Here is a 23,979-nt window from a genome sequence, read left to right as displayed (position 1 = left end):
TCTTTTCTTCTTTTTCATCTCTCTCTATAGTATCTTACCTATCGAAAGTTAGCTTCTGGCTTGCTGTGTAGACCCAACAATGATCTTGAACATCCCAATCTTCCTGCTTCACCTCCCATGCTCAGATNACAGGCATGTNCTTCCATATACATTTTATTTTGGANCTAGGGTATAAAGCTGAGGTTTTATGCATGTCAGGTAAGTTAGATCTCTGATTTAATGANCTTCTGAGATGAGGAACACTTCCTGTTGTTGATTTTAGAATATAAACTTTAGGCTGTTTTGTATCTTGTGACCATTGTGCTTCCAAAATAAATCAAAGCAAAACAAAAACAAAAACAAAAGCAAAAACAAAAACGCCCAAAAAACCTTGCAGGCTAAATACTTTACATGTATCAACTGTCCAACTATATTGAGTGAGTTAATATTAAAATTACCTAGGTCTTTGTCTTTATTAAACACACAGGGCTATTTTGTTTGTTTGTTTTTTGAGACAGGGTTTCTCTGCATAACCCTGGCTGTCCTGGAACTCACTTTGTAGACCAGGCTGGCCTCAAACTCAGAAATCCACCTGCCTCTGCCTCCCGAGTGCTGGGATTAAAGGCATGTGCCACCACACCTGGCAGGGCTATTTTTTTATTATGTCTCATCTTAATTCTTCTGGCATGTTTTCTATTTATACCCTAGATCAATTTCAAGGTAGATTATCCACATTTTTAAGTTATGAAGGAAAAATAATAGTATTTGTGAGTGGAGGAAATGATATAAATGAAGCTGGAATTCTTAAGACTTTTGAGAAGAGGCCCTGAAAAATCGTAGATTTTTTTGGTGGGGGGGGCATTCAAATCAGAGACTAGTCTACTTACATATGCTGCCACACTATTTAAGTTTGTTCTTCGGTCATTTCAGATTTGTATATAATACATGCTGGTATTTTCTTCTTTTACAATTTTTTTTTTTTTTTTTTTTGAGACAGGGTTTCTCTGTATAGTCCTGGCTGTCCTGGAACTCACTTTGTAGACCAGGCTGGCCTTGAACTCAGAAATCTGCCTGCCTCTGCCTTCTGAGTGCTGGGATTAAAGGCGTGCGCCACCACACCCGGCTTTACAATTTATTTGAATCTGCCTCTTAGGTTCTTAGGTGTAAAAACAATGAGATACTTGTGGGTCAAAGTGGTATGTTTATGTATGTATATATGTATATGCATATATGGATGTGTGTTTATATGTATGTGTATATGTCCATATTAATATGTATATTTATGTGCACATGTGTATATATGAATGTGCATGTATGTGTGGGTTGAGGATGAAGTTATTATTGGGGCTGGAGAGAGTAAGGTTTGAAGTATTGCTAGGAGTCTACCGCTCTTCAGGCCTGTCTTGTGCTGTCTTCTTGGTCTTGTCAATTTATATGTTTAATTGGTTAGTCTACCCTGAGCTAATCTATTGCAAACTAAGTAGGAAACCATTTTATTGACCATGCTAATCAATAGGACATCCATCAATTTAGAAGCTTTCCGACTAGGATGGCTAAGGTGTTACCAGGAAGACTTTGGAAGGGCTGCCCTGGGACCAATGCCTACTGCAATATATTGGTGACCCCTTTGCAAAAGCAGCTTTTTCCTAAGTTGGACAAGATTGTTTATGATATGATAACTGGGCATTTGGTTTAGTATTTTCTGCATTTTGCTATATTTCTTTTTCTATATTTACTTTATTATAAAGTTATTTTACATTTTTGTTGAAAATGTTAAATATACAAAATTCTGTGTCATTCCCATTTGCTAATGACTTACTGGCCTTTTTTCAATGTTTATAAGGCTTTCTTATATATTCTTAAGAAACCATATAGAGTTATTTAGAAGATAATACATGAAAATACTAACTAGACTAATATATTTTTATTTAACATTAAAGCACATTTTTCACTGCTATAATAGTCTTCCAAATGGTCAAAGTTATCAGGAACAATACATCACAGTACAAAGCATCTTGTATGTACCTATTATTGGCCACTTAAATGGTTTCATCATTCCTCGTTAAATTATCAGCATTTCAGATAACACTGTTAAGATAAATTCCTACAAGTAGACTCACCAGGTCATTGAAAGCAAGAGAGCGAAAGCAAGTTGTCATGCTTGGCAGCAAGCACCTTTCCCCATTAAGCTGTTTTACCAGCCCTGTGGCTGGTTTCTGACATGAGTCTCTGGATGTTGAACAGGCTTCCATGCTTCTCATTTTATGTGTTCTAGTCATTATTCTGCTCCTGTCATGGAGGAAAGCAGTGTGCCTAGGCATGTTGATATGAAACCACTTGTTTGGGTGCATTAGTTTGAGATGCTAACCCAAAGTATGTATCTTCTGTAGCCTTCATATACAGAATTCGACATCAGTGGCAACGTCCTCGCTCTGATCTTCAACCAAGGCATGATCTGGTATGTCAGCTGTTGGGTACTTGAGCATTTATGGAGAAATTTCCAAGGTCATAATTGTAGAAGGAATTGCAGTTAGGAGTCTGTGAGTTCCAGTTCTTTATTTTCTGAGGTACAGATAGATGGTATGGATAGTTTAATTTCCCCCCCCCCCCACATTTGAAATCTTCAGCCAACCAGCAAAGTTCCCCCCCCCCCGGTAAAACTTAATAGTCTATGATCTTTATGCTGGAGTGATTTGAAGATTCTCTTCTTTCTGCCTGTCACACCAGAATCCAATAGGAAAACATCACTCATCAATAGCCAGTCCTGTCGTCTTCCATAAGGAGTGAACTAAGTTGTTGTACATTGCTTTGGAAAAACTGATAACAATTTCTTGTCACTACTAAACATATGAAAAGATTATTTGATAACTGTTCTTAAAAAAAGATCTTACCAATTCAAACAGCTTATAGGAAGTTCAAGTTAAAAATAAGATAGATCTTCATTTTATAAAGTGTTGAACAGGGCCATTTGCACAAGGGAATTTCTATTTTGATAAGAAAAGATTGTCATATTTTTTATTAAGTGGAAGCATTTTCACTATGAATTCTGACAGGCTATGATAAGTTGATAGAGTGAAAATCAGTTTTGAGTTTTTAAAAATTGAGTCGCAGCATGCAATTCATTTGAGGATATGTTAGAATCTGTCTCTCCCTGTGGAGCACCCCAGCCCACAGGCAGTTACAGCAGAGCTACATTTTCTTCTGAGGGACGTGCTGAAGGTAGTATTTTGTGCTACCGGCTACAATGCTGTCTTACCATACATGCCAGGGTAGTGTTAGTTAGCATTTCTCCTTCTCCTTCCCCCTCTTCCTCCTTCTCTTCCTCCTTTTTCAATAAGCTTCATATATTATTCAAATTCTTCAACCAAATTATTAGACCCAATGTATGCTGACAGAGCCTGGAGCCCTCTGAAAACATGAAAACCATTTTACTTCAGTAATGTAAGACCTACCCCCAACTTTCATTTTGGGAGCTGTGAAATTTGTGCCTCCATAGGCGAACCAGTCCAAATAATACAAAAAAGTTTATTTTCTTGGTTGTCAGGTCAGACTTGGTTAAGAATGTAAGTCCTGCTCCCTTCCTTAATTTCTAATTTTTGTAAATATGGCTTCAGCAGTCACTGAGTGGAAAACGTCCTTTATTGCTTATGTAGGGAGAAATGACAGGGTTGCCTGTCAGTGAGCACTCATAAGCAGGAGAGGAACAAAGCACCTCCTATGGGTTTTGATCTTTTACCTCCCGGAGGGGAAGCATCTGGCATGGCAGGAAGTGGACAGCACAGCTACTAGAGTGACATAGACTCTGTTCCCCCTACCTGTGGCATCCATTCCAGTGTGCCTGTACTGGTGATGCTGCAGGAGTAGACTGACAATGAATATCTATTGTATTCTTTATGAGCTAACACAACAGATTGGCTTAGAAATCACTTTTATTGTCAGAAAAGCCATTGTAATGGCCACCTGGATTGATTTTGCTTGTAATTTTGTGACTAGTCTGCTATTCTTTATACTACAATACTAAGAAAATGTAACTTTTTTTTTTTTTACAGTTTTCTAATGGGCAGGAAACTGCATGCTTAAAATCTCTGCACTGCCACTTTGTGCTCATTCTTCTATACTGGGCAGGATCTCTTAGGGTGAATTTGATTAGGACTTTAGGGACAAGGGTATATAATTTTAGGAAAGTCTAGGTTTTAAATTACATACAAAATTTTTCTTGAGTCAATTAGGCTGTGAGTAAATGAAATAGAACACTCCAGATCTTTACAATTCAAGAAGTGATTTATGTTTTGTGAATATACTGAAGAAATGCACACCCCCGAGTCCCAGAGGCAAACTATTACCCTATTACTTACCACGAGGTCAGTATTTTGCATGGATATGTTTTGACCAACTTCTAAGTGGTTGCTGATGGACTCAGGATGTAGTATGATAGGAAACTGTAGGAAGGAACATGTATGAATAGTAGATTCTTTCTGCACAGGGTCCATACACACTGTGATTCTGTTACTTCATTGATATGAGGAGCTAGTGCTCAAGTTAGCCATTTTCTACCAAAATAATCAAAATATGAAAGGGATTTTTATATTCCATTCCATTGGTGTGTGACTAGAGACATTCAATTATTGCTTTGAGTTGAAGATTATACATTACTTATGCAGATGTCATTAAAGTGAAAACATTTGTTTAACTTAATTATGGTTTAACTTAATGATCAATGAAACTTCTTTTGCACACTTAGTTTAATACTAAATACCATACATTTCCATAATATTATGCTGAAATGTGAAAAGCAATGGTTTTAAAACCACAGAATATAGAAGGGACAGTAGGAATTAAATGGTGGTATGAGAGACAAGGGTTTCAGATCCATTGGGTTACCTTCCACTTAGTCCTGTCATCTTTCTCTTGTCATTTTTTTCTCCCCAGTTTTTCAGGTTTGAGTAATTTACCCAATATATTCATGGCTTTGTAGCAATAAGGGGAGCCAAATAAAAGACATGTCCCTTTGCTTTTTGTCATCTGAGAAGAAAGCCACTTTATAAAGCAAAGACAGTATACTGATGACAGATGATGGCATTAGGTCTGGGTAAGGCACTTAGTGGGATGAACTGATTCCAAGTCAGAAACCAAGATGAGGCGAGCATTAAGACAGGAATTGTTATGCCAGAACTTGTTTTTTCTAGTTTATGCCTCCCAAGCTATGGGTTCATCATGTTTGTGTTTATTTTGAAGTTATTTTGTATCTATTGTCAGGGCTCTCTAAGGAACAGAACTAATGGAATAAAGAACATGTATATATGATGTTTTAGAGCAGCACACACACTAGGTATGGTTGTCTCTTGACAGAAAAGTCAAAGGTCTGGTGGTAATTCAGTCTATGAGACTGGAATTCTCAGCAGTTGCAGTAGTCTGGTGCTGCAGTCTCAAGGGCATCCTATCCAGCCCTGAATTGTCAGTTAGTGGAATTCCAAAGAAGTAAGTTCTAATCCCAGTGAAGGGATGGCTCAGGATAGATGAGCTTGCCAGTGAGCTTAAGGGCAGGCAGACAGAAAGCACAAACTTCCTTCTTCCGTGTCCCTTCATGTGGGTTACCACCAGAAAGTGTGGCTCAGATTTAAGGCAGCTCTTCTGATCTCAAATGGTACAGATTCAGGCGGCGTCTCCAACCGTAAACCATCAAACCAAGAAAAACCACTCACACGTATGCCAAGCTGCTTGGGTTCTAGTTTCCTTCAAATGCAGTCAAGTTGACAACCAAAATTAGTCATCACAAGTCCACCAGTCCACCTCTTGTCAACTTGACACACAATCTCTTTCTATCGTGTTTAATTTCCAAATGAAAATGTTAATCAAGTTGTAATTATGCTTAACATAACTATTTCACATTCAACCACAAATGTATTATAGAGTAACTGGTAATATCCCTTGAGGGACTTTCTTTTGGTACTATAGATCACTTACATATGGTATTTGTATACACACACACACACACACACACACAAACACACACATGCAAAGAGAGAGACAGAGACAAAGAGACAAAGAGAGAAAGAGGGAGAGATAATTTTAGGAAAATCTAGTTTTCTGAATTTTGTCTTGGACTCAGATAGGTTGTGTATAAATGAAACAGGACCCCTCACATCTTCACAATTTAAAGGAAATATCTGGTGCAGGCTCTGATTCCATGCCTTATCCTTAATTTAGGGATGTTTGCTGATGCAATACTCTCTACCTGGAACATTGCTCTCAGGGTAGCTGAAAGAGATTAACACAAAATCACATAGGACTGGTAAAGTTTTCACCCAGAGCCAAAGTATCTTATGTGTAATCATAATTTATTGGTCCTAACAAGTCATGTATACAACCCTGAGTTTTAGAACAAGGTGGGCCTGATTAGCCCCAGGTGCCAAGCTTGTAATTCTAATTAACTGGTACAAGTGGTAACATTTTTTAAATTTTTTTGAGTTCCAACTTTCTTCTTGTTAGTTTCTGGCAAAGATACACAGTGCTGTTTTATCTTCCCATTAAAACATAGCTTCTTACAAAGTTTGCAGTCAGTTCACTATGACATCATTCAGATTTGTTGCTTGGCACCCTACAAACAAGATAATTGAAATTGTGGCAAGATTTCATATTTCAAAGGATTAACTTTAGGATGTTTCAAGTGCAATTAAAGCAGCAGGTAATTTCTGTTTCCAATTTAAAAATTTCTCTTTAGTCTCCTAAGCTTTCCTTAACTTATTCCTTGATTTTTTTCCCCTATTGTCATTAAAATATACCGACAAAATCAATTTACAGGACTAATAATTTGTTATAGTTCACAATTCCAGGTGACAGCCCATCATATCAGGGATGTCAAGGTAGCAGAAACTTGAAAAAGCTTGTCAAATTGCATCTATAATAAAAAAGCAAAGAGCAATGAATGAAAACACAAATACATGTGCTCAGTTTTCTTTCTTCACTAATATAGTTCATGATTCCTAGCATAGGGAATGGTGACACCTACAGTGAGCAGGTCTTACAACTTAATTAACATAATTCTCTACAGACATGCCCATAAGTCAACCTGATCTAAACAATCCCGTACTGAGGCTTCTTCTCCAGCCAATACTAGTTTGTGTCAAGTTGACAGTTTAAACTAACCACTCTAACAGCTACTGTGTGCACTCAGAAAGTACAAATGTTTAACAGTGAAATTCTGAAGGCTTTATTATAGTTGGAACAGCTTAAACATAGGTCTTTATTCTATTTATGAAATTAGTGCTAATTTCATGTAGGTATTTAACTGCTAGACTGAAACCCAGATTATGGTACAAATAAACTTTCTCATCAAACAAAACAGAAATTAATTTTTCCTGAAATGAGTATGACATCAAGTACACAATGATGTCACCTAAACAGCTTTAGTTCAAAATAGTATTTTATAGTACTTTTAGAAAGTCAGTTACAGAATACAGCGTTTTCTAGGTTAATAAAAACTAAATTTAAATGGCTATCAATGAATGCAGCATGTTAAATATCAATAGCTTTCTTATCAGCTCTCAAGCACCATAGTTATTACAGAGATTAAAAAAAAATATCATTAGGCTGCACTGGTTTTGTTTTCCTCTTTCACTAAGCAAAAGTTATCAGTGGAAAATATAACTAACCAGATTTTACAGTTTACTTAAACAGGATGCAAGCCCTTAAAGCTCTCTCATTTGAAAACTTGTATTTGGAAACAATTAGTCAGTGATAGGAGTATTGGAAGGAATTATGTTTACTTTAAGGGCAGAAGAAATAAGGATGCAAATGAATTGTAATATTTGTTTATTCATGGTGTTTGTATTTGCTAATGAGACATTTAGTTTATGACAATTTCTATTAAAAATTACATTAAAAAAACTATACAAATAGAGCAAATAGTAAAGCATGTTTAGAAGGTGGGAGAAGGCTAGTCATTTATAGACACAGTCTTTGTGGTTGGACTTAAAGACATGATTTTGGTAAGAAGAGCAATGTAAAATGAGCAGGTAGGTACAACTTGGTTGTAGAGTAAAGAGTTGGGACTAAGCAGTGTTCTGATTCCTCCTAGGATGGGCTCCTTCTTCGCTCCTAGCCTGCCAGGCATCAACATCCTACGACTCCACACATCCATGTATTTCCAGTGCTGGGCTGTGATGTGCTGCAATGTTCCTGAGGCCAGAGTGTTCAAGGCTTCCAGATCCAACAACTTCTACCTTGGCATGCTGCTCCTCATCCTCTTCCTGTCCACCATGCCGGTCCTGTACATGATTGTCTCCCTCCCACCATCTTTTGATTGTGGGCCCTTCAGGTCTCTTGTATTTCAGTTTTGACTTGGGGTTGAAATAAGAATGTCTACTCACTATGTAGGCTTTAAAAAAAAAAAGACATTTTTTCATTGGTAGAAATGAGATTCTCTGGTAGTCATGTCATCATGTGACACGGAGTATCTCAGACAACTTCCATACATTATGTCAATTGAGAATCAAAAGGGAAAATATTTATGCTGCTCAAGATTTTGTAAGGGTAAAATATAGATGCTGGATCTAGCTCTTTCCACATTAAGATAGCCAGGAGCAAGGCTTGTCTATATTAGTCTAGACATGAATGTTTTCTTGATACTAGTACATCATCACATTCACACATAAATTAACCATTGTTAGATTTCATGTGAACCTTGAAAAAAAATCCCACCCATTAAAAAGAGGTGGGATCATCATAAAATAACGAACCGTGTTGAAAGAGTGTTACATACATCGTGATCCAAAAAGCCTCCACCAACTGAACATTTGTATGCTCCTTAGTTTCACATCCATATCCTACCCATGTGTCACTCAAGACAGTAATCAAGATTCAGGCAAGTACTTTGACTCAAGTTAAAGCTAGCTTTTCTGTAGTTCTCCATGACAAACATCAAAAAACAGTTTCTGGGATCTTGAGGATGAGGTTTCATTCCCTAAAAGCCACTCACAAACCTACTGTGGGTCCCCCACTTATCTCCACATGGTCAGCATGCATCTGATGAAGAGAAGGTGAAGGCAGGAAGCCTTGAAAATACCAGACCCAAAATGCTCTGACAAAATAAAATTTTCCCTTTGTGCTGTCACACCCAGGAGATTTAACTAAAGACGGTTTTTAAAAGAAGGAGGTTTGTTTCCTAAGACTAAGTACAAAAGGGGCATATTTTCATACTAATAATTGCCACAGTTATTGTTTTACTGGAAAAGGAAATTGATGCTAAATCAGAACTAAGTCAGAGAATAGTTCAGAACTAGCTGGTGTCTACCAGATTTGGGGAAATTGACGTTGATGAGCATCTTGTACACTTGTGTGTGCATGTGCAAGCATACATATGCTCACATATCTGTTGGCAAGTAGGCATGAAATAAATAATGCAGACAGTGACATCTGGAGACTAAATAAGAGATTGCAGTCTTGAAGCCAGATAATAATCTAAGAGCAATATTCAAAGCAGAAGCCCTAGAATAATCTTCCATTAACTGAAATTTACCCCTGTGATATTGTACTTGAGTGTACAATTTATCTTCTTAAGCTACATTCCAGCTGGCTTCCTGGATTCCTCAGCAATACCAACTCACACTGAGTTTTACTGGGAAACAAAAGATTGCAACAATAGCCCAGTGTGTGATTTTTTTTTTACCATAAGTCTCTGACTGGTAAATTCAGGAGCAATGACTGTGTCAATATCCTTATTCTGAAATCAGGGAGCTCTGCATGTTTGCAGTGGAGCATCAGAAAGGGACAGGTCATTTCCAATTGGTTTTTCTGCCAGCTTCTTTTGGAGCAAACCAATATTTAACTCACCCTATCGCACCTCATTCCTACCCTATTCCCACCTCACTCCAAGGATCAGAAAGGCTCTCTGTTCTCAAATGAGACCAGGAAACATGTTTTCTGTGATTTGTCACCCTTAGAAACTGGGAGATGAGCATTGTCCTTCTGCTGAGGATAAGTTCCCAGACCACATCTGGCCCCTGGTTGGGCAGCAAACCAGCAACAATGAATTTAAAGGAGGTTAATATGAAACTAGAATTTGGTCTTCAGATTTGAACTGTCCAGTTACCCTCAAGTTACCAGTATGTTTTCAGTTAAGATGTCTATAGGCCACTTACCTATCCAGCGAAGCAATTTTCTAGTACCTCTGTCAAGTTTTCTAGAAAATTGTTTAAAAAGTAGAATTAATTGAAACTGTTGAGTAATTTAAAAATTAGTTCTTTGATAACTATATGAAGAAAATACTTCTAATTGTTCAGTCACGCTTCCTCCAGTCGGCTACCTTCCTCACATCTACGTTATTAATTCCGAGCAGTTTAGAGTTTGAGTTTCCCTGCCCTTCTTATATTGCAGCAATTTAATATTTTCTTCCCATCAAATAATCATCCTATATAATATAAAATTTCTAGAAACATTTAACAAGTAAATAGTGTTCATGCTCTCAAGGGCCTAAATCAATAGCTCAATGGACCTGTGCAGGGATCATCAATCTGAGATCAGACAATAGATCCAAGCTTATATGGAGCTTTAACCGTGAGCACAGTGCTTGAAGTTACTGCCACCACTTGTCATTTATGGTTAGATGTTATGGGTCAGTTTTTACCTGTCCTTTGTGAAGAAAAATACTAAATTCCATAGTGTGGGTGTGTGTGTGTGTGTCACACTATGCTTGTTGAGAAGAGAGTTTGTATCTAATTTGTAGCTCAGGAGAAAACTCCATGTGATCTGAGGATTGTGGGGAATATCAATTTTGTCTAAATTAAAAGATTAAAAAACAAAAGTAAACATATGAGTTATAATGTTTTATAGCAGCAGGGTCAGTATACATATTCAAAGGGAGTAACTTGGCACAATGAACAGTCTATCAATTCTAGGCATTCTACTGTGAGTTAAAATATTCTGCATGCAGTTTTCTAGTTTATAGGAGCTGATTTTCCTGTAACCTAAATCCTTAGCTGGTTTATACTGGGAGCTGTCCAGCAGCCGAGACCCGAGTTGGAAAGGCTTCTCCTTCAGGAGAGTAGCTGCCTATTTAAATCTCTGATACACAAGTTCTGGTAGGAAATGAGTAGAAGCTCTTGTGTAAAATGAGATGTTAGATTATTTGTACATTTTATTCCACTAGTCTATTTCTTGTGCTCATTTTTCAAAACCAATTAAAATTAAGTGTATTGTACACAGAGTTTAGCCAGAGCTTCCTCCCAGAGCAGCTGGCTAGGGAGTGATTTATTTGCCACATACAAAATACCACTCAATCAAATTTTAGAGGTACAATATTAAAAATTCTTCTGAAGCTATGAATAAATTTCCTAAGTGCTTTGCCTTCACGTGTGCATTGGGATGAGCCTGTTCATATCACATTCCTTGGTTAACAAACACGTAGACTGATTATTAGGTGTGTTGCTAAATATCAGATTCCTAAACCAGAGAGAAACTATGCAGTGTTGGGGAAATATTCTGTTATCCTATTGTAACCATGTTTTTAACCTTTGTTTTAAATTTAACCCCCCCCCACTCCCACCACCAGTGGTAAAAACAGGATGTTTGAAGTCATCGGTGAGACCCTGGAACACGATTTCCCAAGCTGGATGGCAAAGATCCTGAGGCAGCTTTCTAACCCCGGCCTTGTCATTGCTGTCATTCTGGTGATGGTGTATGTGTCTGATCTCAGGCTCCACTCAAGTCCTCTCTTCTTCCCAAAGTGTTGTGGGGAAACCTAACCGAACTCCTTGTATGAGGGTGGGCATTAAACTCCTCGAACCATCTTCTGATCCTGCTGCACGGGCTTCAGAGCCATCTGCACCTGTCTCTGCCTTCCTAGGATGATAAGATTTGTTCCCAAGGAACCCAAATCATGGTCAGCAAACAGTGAAAGCAGGGGAAACACAAATGCTAATGCTAAACCTAATCAGCATGCCGAGCTTCCCTCCTCAGCACAGCCCCCACCTCTTGTTCCATAAAGCAGATGGTGTGAATACAGAAATGATGAGCCTCTGTGTTACTATTCCCACTGGGGACCCGCTAGGCTATATTTTAGGGTTAAAGGCCTAAGGAGCATTAGAAACTACTCAGTTCTTTCTTTCTTTCTTTCTTTCTTTCTTTCTTTCTTTCTTTCTTTCTTTCTTTCTTTAAAGGAGGGCTGTCAGTAACTATGCATTCATAGCGACAGCATCAGAGGAGCAGAGAATCTCCCAGTTTCTCTAGTCTATCCCTGCAAAGTCAGAGTGATTTACAAAAAAGTTGGCAAAAGAATTCTGTTTCTATTTTTCTTCCACTGGCTTTGGGCATTGGAACTCAGCAGTATATGCTTGCTCTGGAAGAACCAAGTCAGACATTCCCCATTTCACCTGCCAGCCCCTCTTAAGGAGAAAGTCTGGGATCGCCACTGCTTTAGGCCAAGGGCAAGAAGCATGAAACTACCTCTGGGGAAGCTGCGTTTACAATGCTGATGTTGGGTTGGGCTGACTTAAAGGTGAAAGGAACAAAAATTAGGGCTGGGACTCCAACTAGATTGTAGTGAACAAGTTTGATGCCAACCCAGTTATTGTGACCATTCCTATTGGTTATTGTCATGGTTGTAGTCACAGAAAGGGGTGAGAGCAAGGTTCATCTTCACTTTTATAAATTTACAAAGTAGCTTATAGGCCCATCATGCTCCTTCCTAAGTGAGACACATACGATCACGGTAAAGTGGGTCATAGTAACACTCATTTTAATAAATCCAGTGTCTGCAGCTTTATATCCTCACACTTTCCAGATGGGAGAGATAATAACTCAGGACTAATTCAACAGTAACAAAGATTACTGTTGCACATCATAGAGCCTTATTATGAATCTGAGACTTGGTCTTTGAGTTATATGTGTTAGAAGCATCCATCACCAGGTGGCTCTTGAATTGATTTTCTTCTCTGCAATTTCTTGAGCATGTAGTGTCAGAGAGCATGTTAATAAGGATCCTGGGGCCTTTGGTTCACAAATCTTTTTAGAAGTATAGATGGAATCTTGTCTAACACAGAGAGACACACAACAAAAAGGCAGCATTTGCTACTCTATTCTTAATTTATTAGGAGACTTGTTTTTAAACAAAAGGGCAACACTATTAGAACTCCATTCCCTAAAGCTGCACTAACCTACTCCAGGAATTTACATAGTTTCAGGTGTCCTGTAGTGACTAAATTTTACTACAATAAACTTAAGAAATAGCTGTACTGGTTACATTGTTATTAGCAGGAGGATGCTCTGCTTCCAAATGAAGAGGTTGATCAGTGTAACAAAGACTCCTTTCTCCCTCTGGCTTCAGTTCTTTCTGGAATCAATGGGACTAGGAAAATTCACTTGTTGAGAATGGTCCAAGGCTGTTAAGAAACTATTGACACTGTAACACAGCACTGTGCTGTGCTCAACACACCTGTTGAGCCTCATCTGTAGCTCTCCTGGGACACTTATAGCCAAATGGAAAAAAAAAGGCATATCTGGCAGACTCAGGGCATACTATGAAAGATAAAGGAGTAAATAGTATAGTCCAAATGAAAGAAATGATCATGACATGTAAAAATCATTCTTGGTTCAAGAACTAAAGCAGCCTATGGCACTAAATCTGGTGTGTGAGCCACAGTTTCACCGTCCTTGACACAGAGGAAAGGAAGCAGCATAAAAGGGTTAAAAAGATTGAAGGGGTTGAATTTCCCTGTAAGTTGCTGACTTAAAATCCAAATTGCAGTTTATTACTGATTCTCCCCCCCCCCCGCCCCAATCTCATGGTCTTATGTTCTCCTTTAAGAGGCTCCTACAATTGGATTAGATTTTTATTACTGTTAATTAGAGAATGTTACAAGCATTTTGAATTTCCCAGTAGATTATATTAAATCCACTTGGACGGTTTTCAGTGTTCATATAACATTTAAGTTAGTTTTCTGTAGGTGCTGGCAGTCGATTTGAAGCAAGGAAGTATACATGAGACACACTCATTTAAGATCTTCAGGGAATTACAGAACTTGAAAATCATTTCTGAAAGAGAGACTTATGTTCACCTATATCCGGAAGCTTTTATATTCATATTCTACACACACACACACACACACACACACACACACACACACACACACACACACACAATTTCATGCTGTCCACTGCCCCAGATGTTTTCATGTATGTAATTTCAGGCAGGCTCTAGCTAACCACATAAGAAATAAACCCAACTAAACCATGTGAGTAATTATGCTGCTAGCACCAGATGGCTCATAAAGGATATTCTCTGGCATGTGGGTGGGCAGAGAAATGTGTTCAATCTCCAGTTATTTGCAGGGAGGCCAGTAGCAGCCATCTTTCCTTTTTTTTTTTTTTTTTTTATTGCAATGCCCTTTGCTGCTTTATTTTGCCCTAAGAGAAGATGAGGATATTTATTTTGCCAGAATTGTTGAGCTGGAATTTGCTCTTTCTAGAACTGTAAATGTCGCCGGGCGTGGTGGCGCACACCTTTAATCCCAGCACTTGGGAGGCAGAGGCAGGTGAATTTCTGAGTTCGAGGCCAGCCTGGTCTACAGAGTGAGTTCCAGGACAGCCAGGGCTACACAGAGAAACCCTGTCTTGAAAAACCAAAAAAAAAAAAAAAAAAAGAACTGTAAATGTCATTTAAAATCCAGAATTGTTCGTGAGTTAAACAGTTTCTTTATGAAGGAGGGAAACATGCAAAAATCATGTTAATGGGAGAAAAAAATCATGTTAATAAAGTTGTGCCCTTGAGGATTGTATTCTTAGTTGTAAAGGCTGAACGCCAAACAAAGAAGTTCACAGTATTCAGCACATTGCCTAGACTTTAGCAGACATGCCATTTTTTTCTTTTATCTTTTAAAAGGTTTATTTATTTTATATATTTGAGTACACTGTCACTCTCTTCAGACACAACAAAAGAGGGCATCATATTTCATTACAATTCTTTTTTTTTTTTGGATATTTGTTTATTTACATTTCAAATGTTATCCCCTTTCCCAGTTCCCCCCCCCCCCAAAAAAAAAACACCCCTAGCCCACCCCCCTTTCCCCTGATTCTATGAGGGTATTATCCTGCCTACCCACCCACTCCCGTCTCCCTGCCCTGGCATTCCCCTACACTGGGGCATAGAGCCTTCACAGGACCAAGGACCTCTCCTCCCACTGATACCCACAAGAGCATCAATGGTTACTCTTTTGTTAGTGGTTTAGTTCCTGGGGGCTCTGGGGGTGGAGGGAGGGTCTGGTTGGTTGATATTATTGTTCTTCCTATTGAGCTGCAAACCCCTTCAACTCCATCAGTTCTTTCTCTAACTCCTCCATTGGGGACCCTGAACTCCATCCAATGGTTGGCTAGGAGCATCCACCTCTGCAATTGTCAGGTACTGGCAGAGCCTATCAGGAGACAGCAATATCAGGCTCCTGTCAGCATGCACTTCTTGGCATCCAAAAATAGGTTTGGTGACTGTATATAGGATGGATCCCCAGGTGGGGCAGTCTCTGGATGACCTTTCCTTAAGTCTCTACTCCACACTTTTCTCCGTATTTCCTCCTGTGAGTATTTTGTTCCCCATTCTAAGAAGGACCAAAGCATCCACACTGTGGTCTTCCTTCTTCTTGAGCTTCTTATAGTCTGTGAATTATATTTTGGGTATTCCAAGCTTTTGTGTTGTGAGCCACCATGTGGTTGCTGGAAGTGAGTTCAGGACCTCTGGAAGAGCAACCAGTGCTCCTAACTACTAAACCATCTCTCCAGCCTAGATTTGTCATTTTTATTGTTGCTATTGCCATCGTTCAGAAGGTAAATATGATTAGAATTTAAATTCACAATAATACACGTCTAAGATGCTAATGTTAGCTTTTATGGAATAATGTATGTCATACTAGGTGGCAGATCAAAAGCCTTTGGACTGACTTTCTGGCTTCATCTTATTCATTGTATAATTTTAACTATTCTTTATATCAATGGTATTGGGGGATGGAACTGATGGCTTTATATATCCTGGACAACTACTACTGTATCCCCAAGGTTCCACTAAGTTTCCCAAACTGGCCTTGAACTTGCAATGTAGCCTAACTACTATTGCTTCAGCCTCTCTCCTAAGTAATCGGGCATATTGAGATCTGGGCTCTAGGTATACCTCTTTACTTCTCTGGACCTCAAGTCTTCCTTGCAGGATATCACCTTTTAAGTAGAAAGTACCTTATGTCCATTTTCAGGCTGTCATTGATTAATTTAATCTTAAAGAGAATCATGGGAAACTGATAAGTGATGTAAATTTTGTGTTATCCTATTTTATTTTTAAATTTTAGTCTGACCATCTATTATCTCAATGCTACCGCCAAGGGCCAGAAAGCAGCGAATCTAGATCTCAAAAAGAAGATGAAACAGGTATAATATAATTGATTTAAATTATATATATATATATATATATATATATATATGTATTATAACATACTTACCAATGTCAAGTAGAAGAAATCTGAATGTACTTTTCTTTTTATTGTGTAGCAAGCTTTGGAGAACAAAATGCGAAACAAGAAAATGGCAGCGGCTCGAGCAGGTTGGAGATGTGGTTTTGTTTGGCGGTTTTGTGTTCCTAACAGTGCACTCTTGCTCTCCCCATGAGGCATTTGATGGCCAGCCATCATTGCCCTTGGGAGGTCATACCGTGCTTACTTCCATCCATTGTCTCCCATCTTCCCAAGCATCTATCTGAGGCATTGATTTCTTTTCCATGGGAGCGGGTAAAAAAGGATGGAAAATTTCAATAATGTAAACGAAAGGTGATCTTAACAACTGACAGAAAGCTATGAATTCTTTCCCCTTGTAGCGTACAAATAGCAGGTGCATTAGGGCTCATCCTGACTAGTTGTATGCATGGGGGAAATTGGGAGATTAACAAAGGAGTGCTCTTCTGAAGTCACTGTCTTTGCTGTCAGAAGTCTGTTCTACCCCATTGACTTTCACTTTTATTATTTTCTTACACTGAGGATTGAATCAATGATCAACACATTGCTGTATTACCAAGCTTTATCCTCCACCTTTTTTTTATTTGATTATTTTGGCCTGGGCTGTCATCGTGTTTCCCAGGCTGGTCTTATATGCAGTTTGTCATTGGGGATTTACTTAAACTTGAAATCTTCTGGCTTTGGACTACAAAATAACAAAACAAAACAAAACAAAAAACAAAAACAAAAATGCTAAGATTACCTCTGTACATTAGCAGCTGGGCTATACTGCTTTTAAAACCTCTTCAGTGTTTAAAATATAGCTGACCTTCCAACTTCTCAGCATCTGCATCTACAGATGGGCCATGTGCTGTAACTTGTAAGAAAAATAAATCGCAAATTTCCTGGACATTTTTATTTACTGGTACTATTGCACAATATTACAACAAGGTTTTGTGTGTCAATAAGTGTGGGGCTACACCTAATCCCCTACAGATAATGACAATAAAGGCCACCTGTATTGGCAAACACCAGTGATGAATCTTGATCTACTATTACTACCTCTACCTCCATCCCAATGAGAGCACAAAGATACCAAATAACCTCAGTGAAAATCTTTTCCAGTGTTCCTAACTTTATTTATGATTTCATTCCTAACCTTAAAATTATTTCTTGACAGGAGAACTTAAACCTCATGTAAGTAATTTCCAAAGTATTCAATTTAAATCAATTTAATTTTTAAAAAGAGACATTTATTAAGTCACATGAACTAAGCCCTCTATGGCTTCAGAACTACTTTGCTGTTGTTGTTGTTATTGCTTTTGCCAAACTGAAGGTTAAAACTCTAAGGTCTTGTATGTGTTAAGCAAGTCACTGGGCTGATTCCACATATCCTTCCTTAAAAATAAAAACTATTTTTTGTTTTATTTTTGTTGTTGTTGATGATTTTTAATGAAATTTCGAGACAAGGTCTAAGTTTCTTAAACTTGGCTGTCTTAGTGCAGCCTGAGTGGCCTTGGAATCTATCCGCTACCCTGCTTCCTCCTCTTCAGTAGCTGGGATCATGGCTGAATCCTGAGCCCCCAGATGGTACTTTAGATCCTGATCTTAGAATGTGCTCAGCAGGACGCCCAGTTCAGAATGAACCAATCCAGAACAGGCTGCTTCCACTGCAGCTGACTGGTACCATGGTAGTATTTGATCCACTTCCAAGACCTCGCCCACAGACTATATAACTCCTAGGAGAACTGAGCTGTGAATTTGAATAGCTTCATGGAAACAAGGGGATTTCTCTTTCCTTGGAATTCTGTGGGATGATCTCATTTTAGACTGAGGCCACTAGGGTCATATGATTTTCCTCGGAACCAGTCGCTGGATCTGGGCAAGAGTAGAGTGGGTGGCTGCAGCCCGCGAGGGCTTGTCCCAGCAGTTAGACTTGCTCAGCTTCCCCACCGTTCACAGAATGCACTGAGGAGGGCCCGGAAGCTTAAGCAAAGGGGAAAGGTGCCAGGTGCTCCCAAAGAGCATGACTCAAGACATTGCTTTTTTGTCCCCTTTAAACTTAACTGTTTAAAAATAATTCTTTTCTTCAGGCATGCAGAAATGTAGCATCAATGATGAGGAGCTGACATGAACCATGGCAGCGATGTACATTTCATGCACTAGTCTTTTCCTAACCAAAGCTACATAGGAGCACTGCAGCAGAAATGCTCACTGTTGTGAATTCCTTTTCAACAAACAGCACCTCATCCCTATTCTAGACAGCTGTGCCCTGTTCTCTGCATCCCAAACCCATTGCAGCAAGGCACAATTTTAGCTCTCTTACTTGGTTCTTGAGGTAATCAACTCCAAATTGATTTTTTTTTGTTGTTGTGGTTTCTTGACTGCTTCTTTTCATTATCAATTAATCACTGATTACAATGGAAAAAAGAATTTGACTCTTTCATTTCCACTCTCTAAGCACTCTGCCCATATGTACTTATTTGGGTTGAGATGTGATTTTTGCATATACTAATTTTCTCAAGATTAATACTTTTTTATGCTTCACCAATCTAATATCTAAATTTCTCCTACTCTTCTTATCACATATTCTGTCTCTGTTGTTTGTGCTCTTATCAGTGGGCCTTTTGACTCTGCAAACTCAGGTTCTTTAACTGCATGAAATTTCTTGTTAGTGACTTCTTTCCATCCATTTTCTACTTGTGGGATTCCTAATATCTGACATCTTGGACCAGTTCTTTAAATTTTTACTTTATTTATTATCCTCTGTTCTTTGTTTGTTTTTGTTTGTTTTGCTTTAACAATTACTGTTTCCATAGGTTTAATTTTCAAATTTTCTTTTGGTATTTCCATTTCTTCTATCATAATTTGACTTTTGCCAAACAATCTTAGTGTGTAAATGGCATCCTGTTCTCGAAGGCAACAGCGTCTTGTCTTTTCTTCATGAAAATATTAACTCCTCTTTTTTGAAGCTTCATTATTTTCATGGTCTCTTTTCTCAAAGCTGCTTTGTCCTCCTTCCACATTCGTTAGCATTACGACCTGTCTTCAGCTTATCTATGGCTCTAGGCATCCTAGATAGAAAGCAAGTTTGTAAGTCTGAGTATATTTAGGGGCGTGGGGAAAGACCTTCAGGAACCCCATGTTAGTATCTTTAAGGTTTTCTTCCCAGGCACATTCGATATGCCTAGAAAAGTCAGGGTCAAACTTCAGCCTACAGAACAGGTTTGCCTAGCAAAGTGGTGGGGACAAGGACATGAGTCTCAACTTTCAGCTTATAAATCATTCATGTCACCTTCACACCTTTACTCTGGTACTCTGTAGTTTTCTAGATATTGAACACCTTTTTAATTTTTTTTTAACCTTTTCCCTGAAAAAAAAAAAAAAAAAAAAAAAAGCCCATCAATCTTCTGTCAGTGCAGGAAGTTAGTTACCCAGTGGTGCCAAGGAAGGAACTGATCCAAGGCTCTAATTGCCGTTTTGTTTTGTTTTGTTTTGTTTTGTTTTGATTTTCTAAGATAAAGTCTTATGTACCTCAGACTGGTCTCAGACTTCCAATGTATCTCAAGACTGATCTTGAGTCTTGAACTCAAGATCCTCTGGATTCAGTCTCTAAAGCCCTGGAATTACTGCCATGTATCATGTACTCCTGCTTAATCTTATTCTAACTGCCCCTTAGATAGCCAAACCCCCATCCCTATCTTGATTCTTCACTTCTAGAAGAATCTGTTCCTACTAACTCTTGTTATCTTTGGAGATTTTTCTGTGTAGATTCTGTTGCTTCTCACTTTTTTTTTTTTTTTTTTTTTTTTTTTATTTTTTTTTTTTTTTTTTTTTTCTTGAATGGTTTATGATTTCAGTTTGGTCAAACTGACAAGTTTCTTGTTTACCTATTGGTTCCCCTGTTTCCAAAATCACTGGAGTTTCTGACCTCTCTTTCATAGCAGGCATTCATACTTCTACCCAAAGGTTCTGTTTTTTTTCAATCTGGTGTACTTACCTTCATAGTCTAGGCTTTTATTGTCTCCTACATCAAGAGAGCATTGAGTTTATTTTTCTTCATAATGGTTCCACTTAATCCACACAATTACTTGGAGAGTGTTTACCTATTGGGACGCAGTCTGCCTTAGGCGACTGATGAGCATTGCCTAGTTTTTGCAAGACACAAGGGATTAGAAGCATCCTGATAGCTTCTATGGAACTAATACTGCCAGTTAGTGTTTTAAATTGTGAGTGGAAAGTATTGATTTCTATGATACAAATTCTAGTTAAGATTTACTATTATCTTTATTGCTTAAAATAACGGTATAATGTATGATGTGATAATTATCCGGTTCCCATAATGTTTACAGTTACTCAGAATATGCCTACTGAGTACCTAATGACAAAAAGGAACTCTTTCATCTGAAAACAAGGCGTTTCTGTATTAACTGAGTAAACAGTATTACCAAATAAGCACTCTAGAGTTTGTGAGAACTTTGTAAAATGGCATAGAGATAGTTTAACTATAGAATTCCAAATATTGTCGTAAAGTGGAACAAATTGGAAAGATAACAGATGTTGAAGTACCTCATTTAGAACCATTATGTGAACCAAAGCTGAATTTTCATTTGCCCTTCTTCATCTACCTTTCTCTCTCTCTCTCTCTTGTTTTAAACAGCTGCAGCTGCTGGTGGCCAGTAACTTTATCAAATGTCCTGGAGGTGCCCAGAAGTACTCTCCACTTCTCTCTTTGTATGGACAGAGCTAAGGCCAGTGAACGGCTGCTCCATGCTCTACCACCAATGCCTCATCATGGCTGCAGTCACAACCATCCGTCAAGGAGTCATCAGCCCTCCCTCTCTGAGCGAGAAGAATCTCAACATATTATGTATTTTTCCAGATTCTGACACTTTCTCTCACTTCCCTGACATGTTCTCAAACAAATGGAGTTTAAATGTGGGTGATACAAATTACTGGGTAAAAAATGATAGGATATTTAAAAAAAAAATCAACATTTCCTCATATGGACTTTTTCTTACACACTGGTCTAGTTTCTTAAATTGGGAGGAGAGCTATTAAAACATCCTTTGCTGTCTAAATTTGGAACTGTCTGCATGAAACATTTGTTGTGATCATTCACTTACTGTTTAATTTGCATTGTTTTTCTTACTAATTCATTACGATGGTAGAGTTGACTTGGTTCTCACCTGTATATAAATGTCACATTCATAAAATATGAGTTTTAAGAGAATTGGCTCACTTTTAAAATATAGTATTCTCTGTTGTTTCTTTTTTCTTTATTTCTCTTTTTTGTCTTGCTACCCATGAGCCCAATCCTCATATCGGCACTTTTGTATCTGCAGCTGGATTCAGTATGAAAAGAAAGAGGCTTTTCAGGAGAAATGTGACGTGTAATTTGATATTTCCTGTAGTGCTGCCTTAACAATAGTTTATCACCATGAGGAGGCATGCGATTCGTAGACAGACTGTACCTTTATGAGTTTAGGAAGAAGGAAGCATAAATGAGCGCTGTTCAGTCAGAGTCTCCTTGGTGAAATCTCAATGATAATCTTTCCTGAATTTCCACTGTCGTTGTTTTTGCTTTTTTTGTTGCGATTAGGCCTTTAGTTGAAGTTTGACTTGACTTGACTTGACTGAATGGTAGCACTCAGTGTCCTCCTCGTCTTGTGCTGTGAACTTACTAATATCTTCTAACTCACAGCACCCTTTTGCAGAGCTAAGACAAACTCAATTCCCTGCAGTTCAGTTGCTGAGTTTTGTTGTCCTTTGACCTACTCCTTCTCTTTAATCTTCTCTTGGCCATGGAACGATCATACTGTTCTCTTGCCAATTCCTGACTCAGTTCTTCCAATTACCTTGTTTAGATTGGCACCTAGTCCCAATCACTCTCCTAACCGTATTCCTTAGAAACTTGTATTTGTATTCTCAGCGTAACATCTGTATATTTTCTGTGATTTTTCATGGTTGTTATTCTTATATGCATGGATAATCTTTTCTATAGCTCTATAGGAACATATATTATATCTTCTCATTTTTTTATATGTCTCATACAGTGCTATGCACAGTTGGACACTGCATAAATGCTTCTTAATTAAATTGAATCAATTTGACTTATCGCAGTTGAGACAAAACTTGTGTTAGTTGTGTGGAAAATGTTCTATGATATAAGAAATGGATTAACTGCTGTCAGACTTTTGTTATCACTAGACTGTAATGCAGCAAATAAAGATAGTGTTGATTTTTATGAGGGTTGTTCTTGCTCTTTGTGGTAATACAGAAACTTAGTTTAAGGTGTCACCAAATTCAGACACAAATTGTTGCTCTTGCTCTAGATCTGCTTCTTAACGATGAAAGCGAAGACAACATATCTCTAACAGTGTACCTCTCCTAAACTCAGCATACTTTTAGAAAGTATTTTAATCTTAAAAATACTCAGACTTCATTTGCCAAGCTTTAGTCTTTCCACATATTAACAATCAACCTTAGGTTTTAAAAGCACTAACATACACTCTCCTGTTTAACTTAAGCATTTTACAAACTGTAATCTTTCAGTCCTCAGAGAGCTCCAGAGAGCATGTCTATATGATTGGCTCCATAGACAAAGGTCTGGAGCAGTGAATGCTGGGTCCAAAGCTGTTCTGCATAGCTTTTCACTGGGCTGATCATACAGCTAGAGGTTAGTTCTATATTGTTTCTATGGCCAAAGCAAGGGAACAAAAAATAGACTGTAAATTATCTTCTTTCTGAGTGGAATTAAAAAAACTCTGAGAAAATATACTTAAAATAACTTTAATTATCTGGAGAGATTTACAATGCTGGAAAAATAAACTGCACTTCAACACACTTTCTGAATGATTTCCTTTGCTCCCAGGGGGTATATAATTTAGGCTATATCTGGGGATTTATAATAACAAAAAGTTCAGCCGTACTGTTTGCTTATTCTAATATGTCCTCACAAGACCTAGAGACAGCGACATACACCGAAAGACTAATTCAGCAGGATTCAAATATGAGAAGATTAAGAATGGTTTGGGTGGATGTTCTTAGCCTTCAGTGCATGTCTGCACTTAAATTTTTGGAAGACTTTGAGAGTTAAGAATAACTTAAAAAACAATAGTTTAGATCCCAAAGCATACCTAGTTTCATTTTAATTTCTTCTCTTAACATATCCAGTGCCACAGAAAGTGTTTCAGAATACTTTAATGACAATTGTCATAGTCAGGGTTTGTATTCCTGCACAAAATATCATGACCAAGAAGCAAGTTGGAGAGGAAAGGGTTTATTCAGTTTACACTTCCACATTGCTTTTCATCGCCAAATCAAGTCAGGACTGGAATTCAAGCAGGTCCAGAAGCAGGAGCTGCTGTAGAGACCAGGGAGGGATGTTACTTACTGGCTTGCTATCAGAATACTGATTTCTAGGGATGAGGGTCTTAAAGCCCACGCTCACAGCAACACAGCTACTCCAACAAGGTCACACTTACTCCAACAGGACCACACCTTCTAGTAGTGCCACTCCATTGGCCAACCATGTACA

General features: G+C 38.2%; 1 protein-coding gene across 1 annotated transcript in view; it reads left to right on the top strand.

The window, feature by feature from the left end:
* Tmc1 (transmembrane channel like 1) overlaps positions 1 to 22,683 on the top strand; it is a 166,519-nt gene extending 143,836 nt beyond the window's left edge. The window contains exons 16-21 of the mRNA XM_021210496.1: positions 2,370 to 2,437; positions 8,057 to 8,296; positions 11,528 to 11,653; positions 16,302 to 16,380; positions 16,501 to 16,552; positions 21,100 to 22,683. Coding sequence (XP_021066155.1) covers positions 2,370 to 2,437; positions 8,057 to 8,296; positions 11,528 to 11,653; positions 16,302 to 16,380; positions 16,501 to 16,552; positions 21,100 to 21,122 — 588 coding nt within the window. The 3' untranslated portion in view covers positions 21,123 to 22,683. The remainder of the gene's footprint in view (positions 1 to 2,369; positions 2,438 to 8,056; positions 8,297 to 11,527; positions 11,654 to 16,301; positions 16,381 to 16,500; positions 16,553 to 21,099) is intronic.
* The last annotated feature ends 1,296 nt before the right edge of the window (positions 22,684 to 23,979 follow it).

This window comes from Mus pahari, chromosome 1 (assembly GCF_900095145.1).
Source record: "Mus pahari chromosome 1, PAHARI_EIJ_v1.1, whole genome shotgun sequence".
Lineage (NCBI taxonomy): Eukaryota > Metazoa > Chordata > Mammalia > Rodentia > Muridae > Mus > Mus pahari.
The sequence above is the reverse complement of the archived record's forward strand: the minus strand, read 5'-3'. Positions and strand labels throughout refer to the sequence as shown.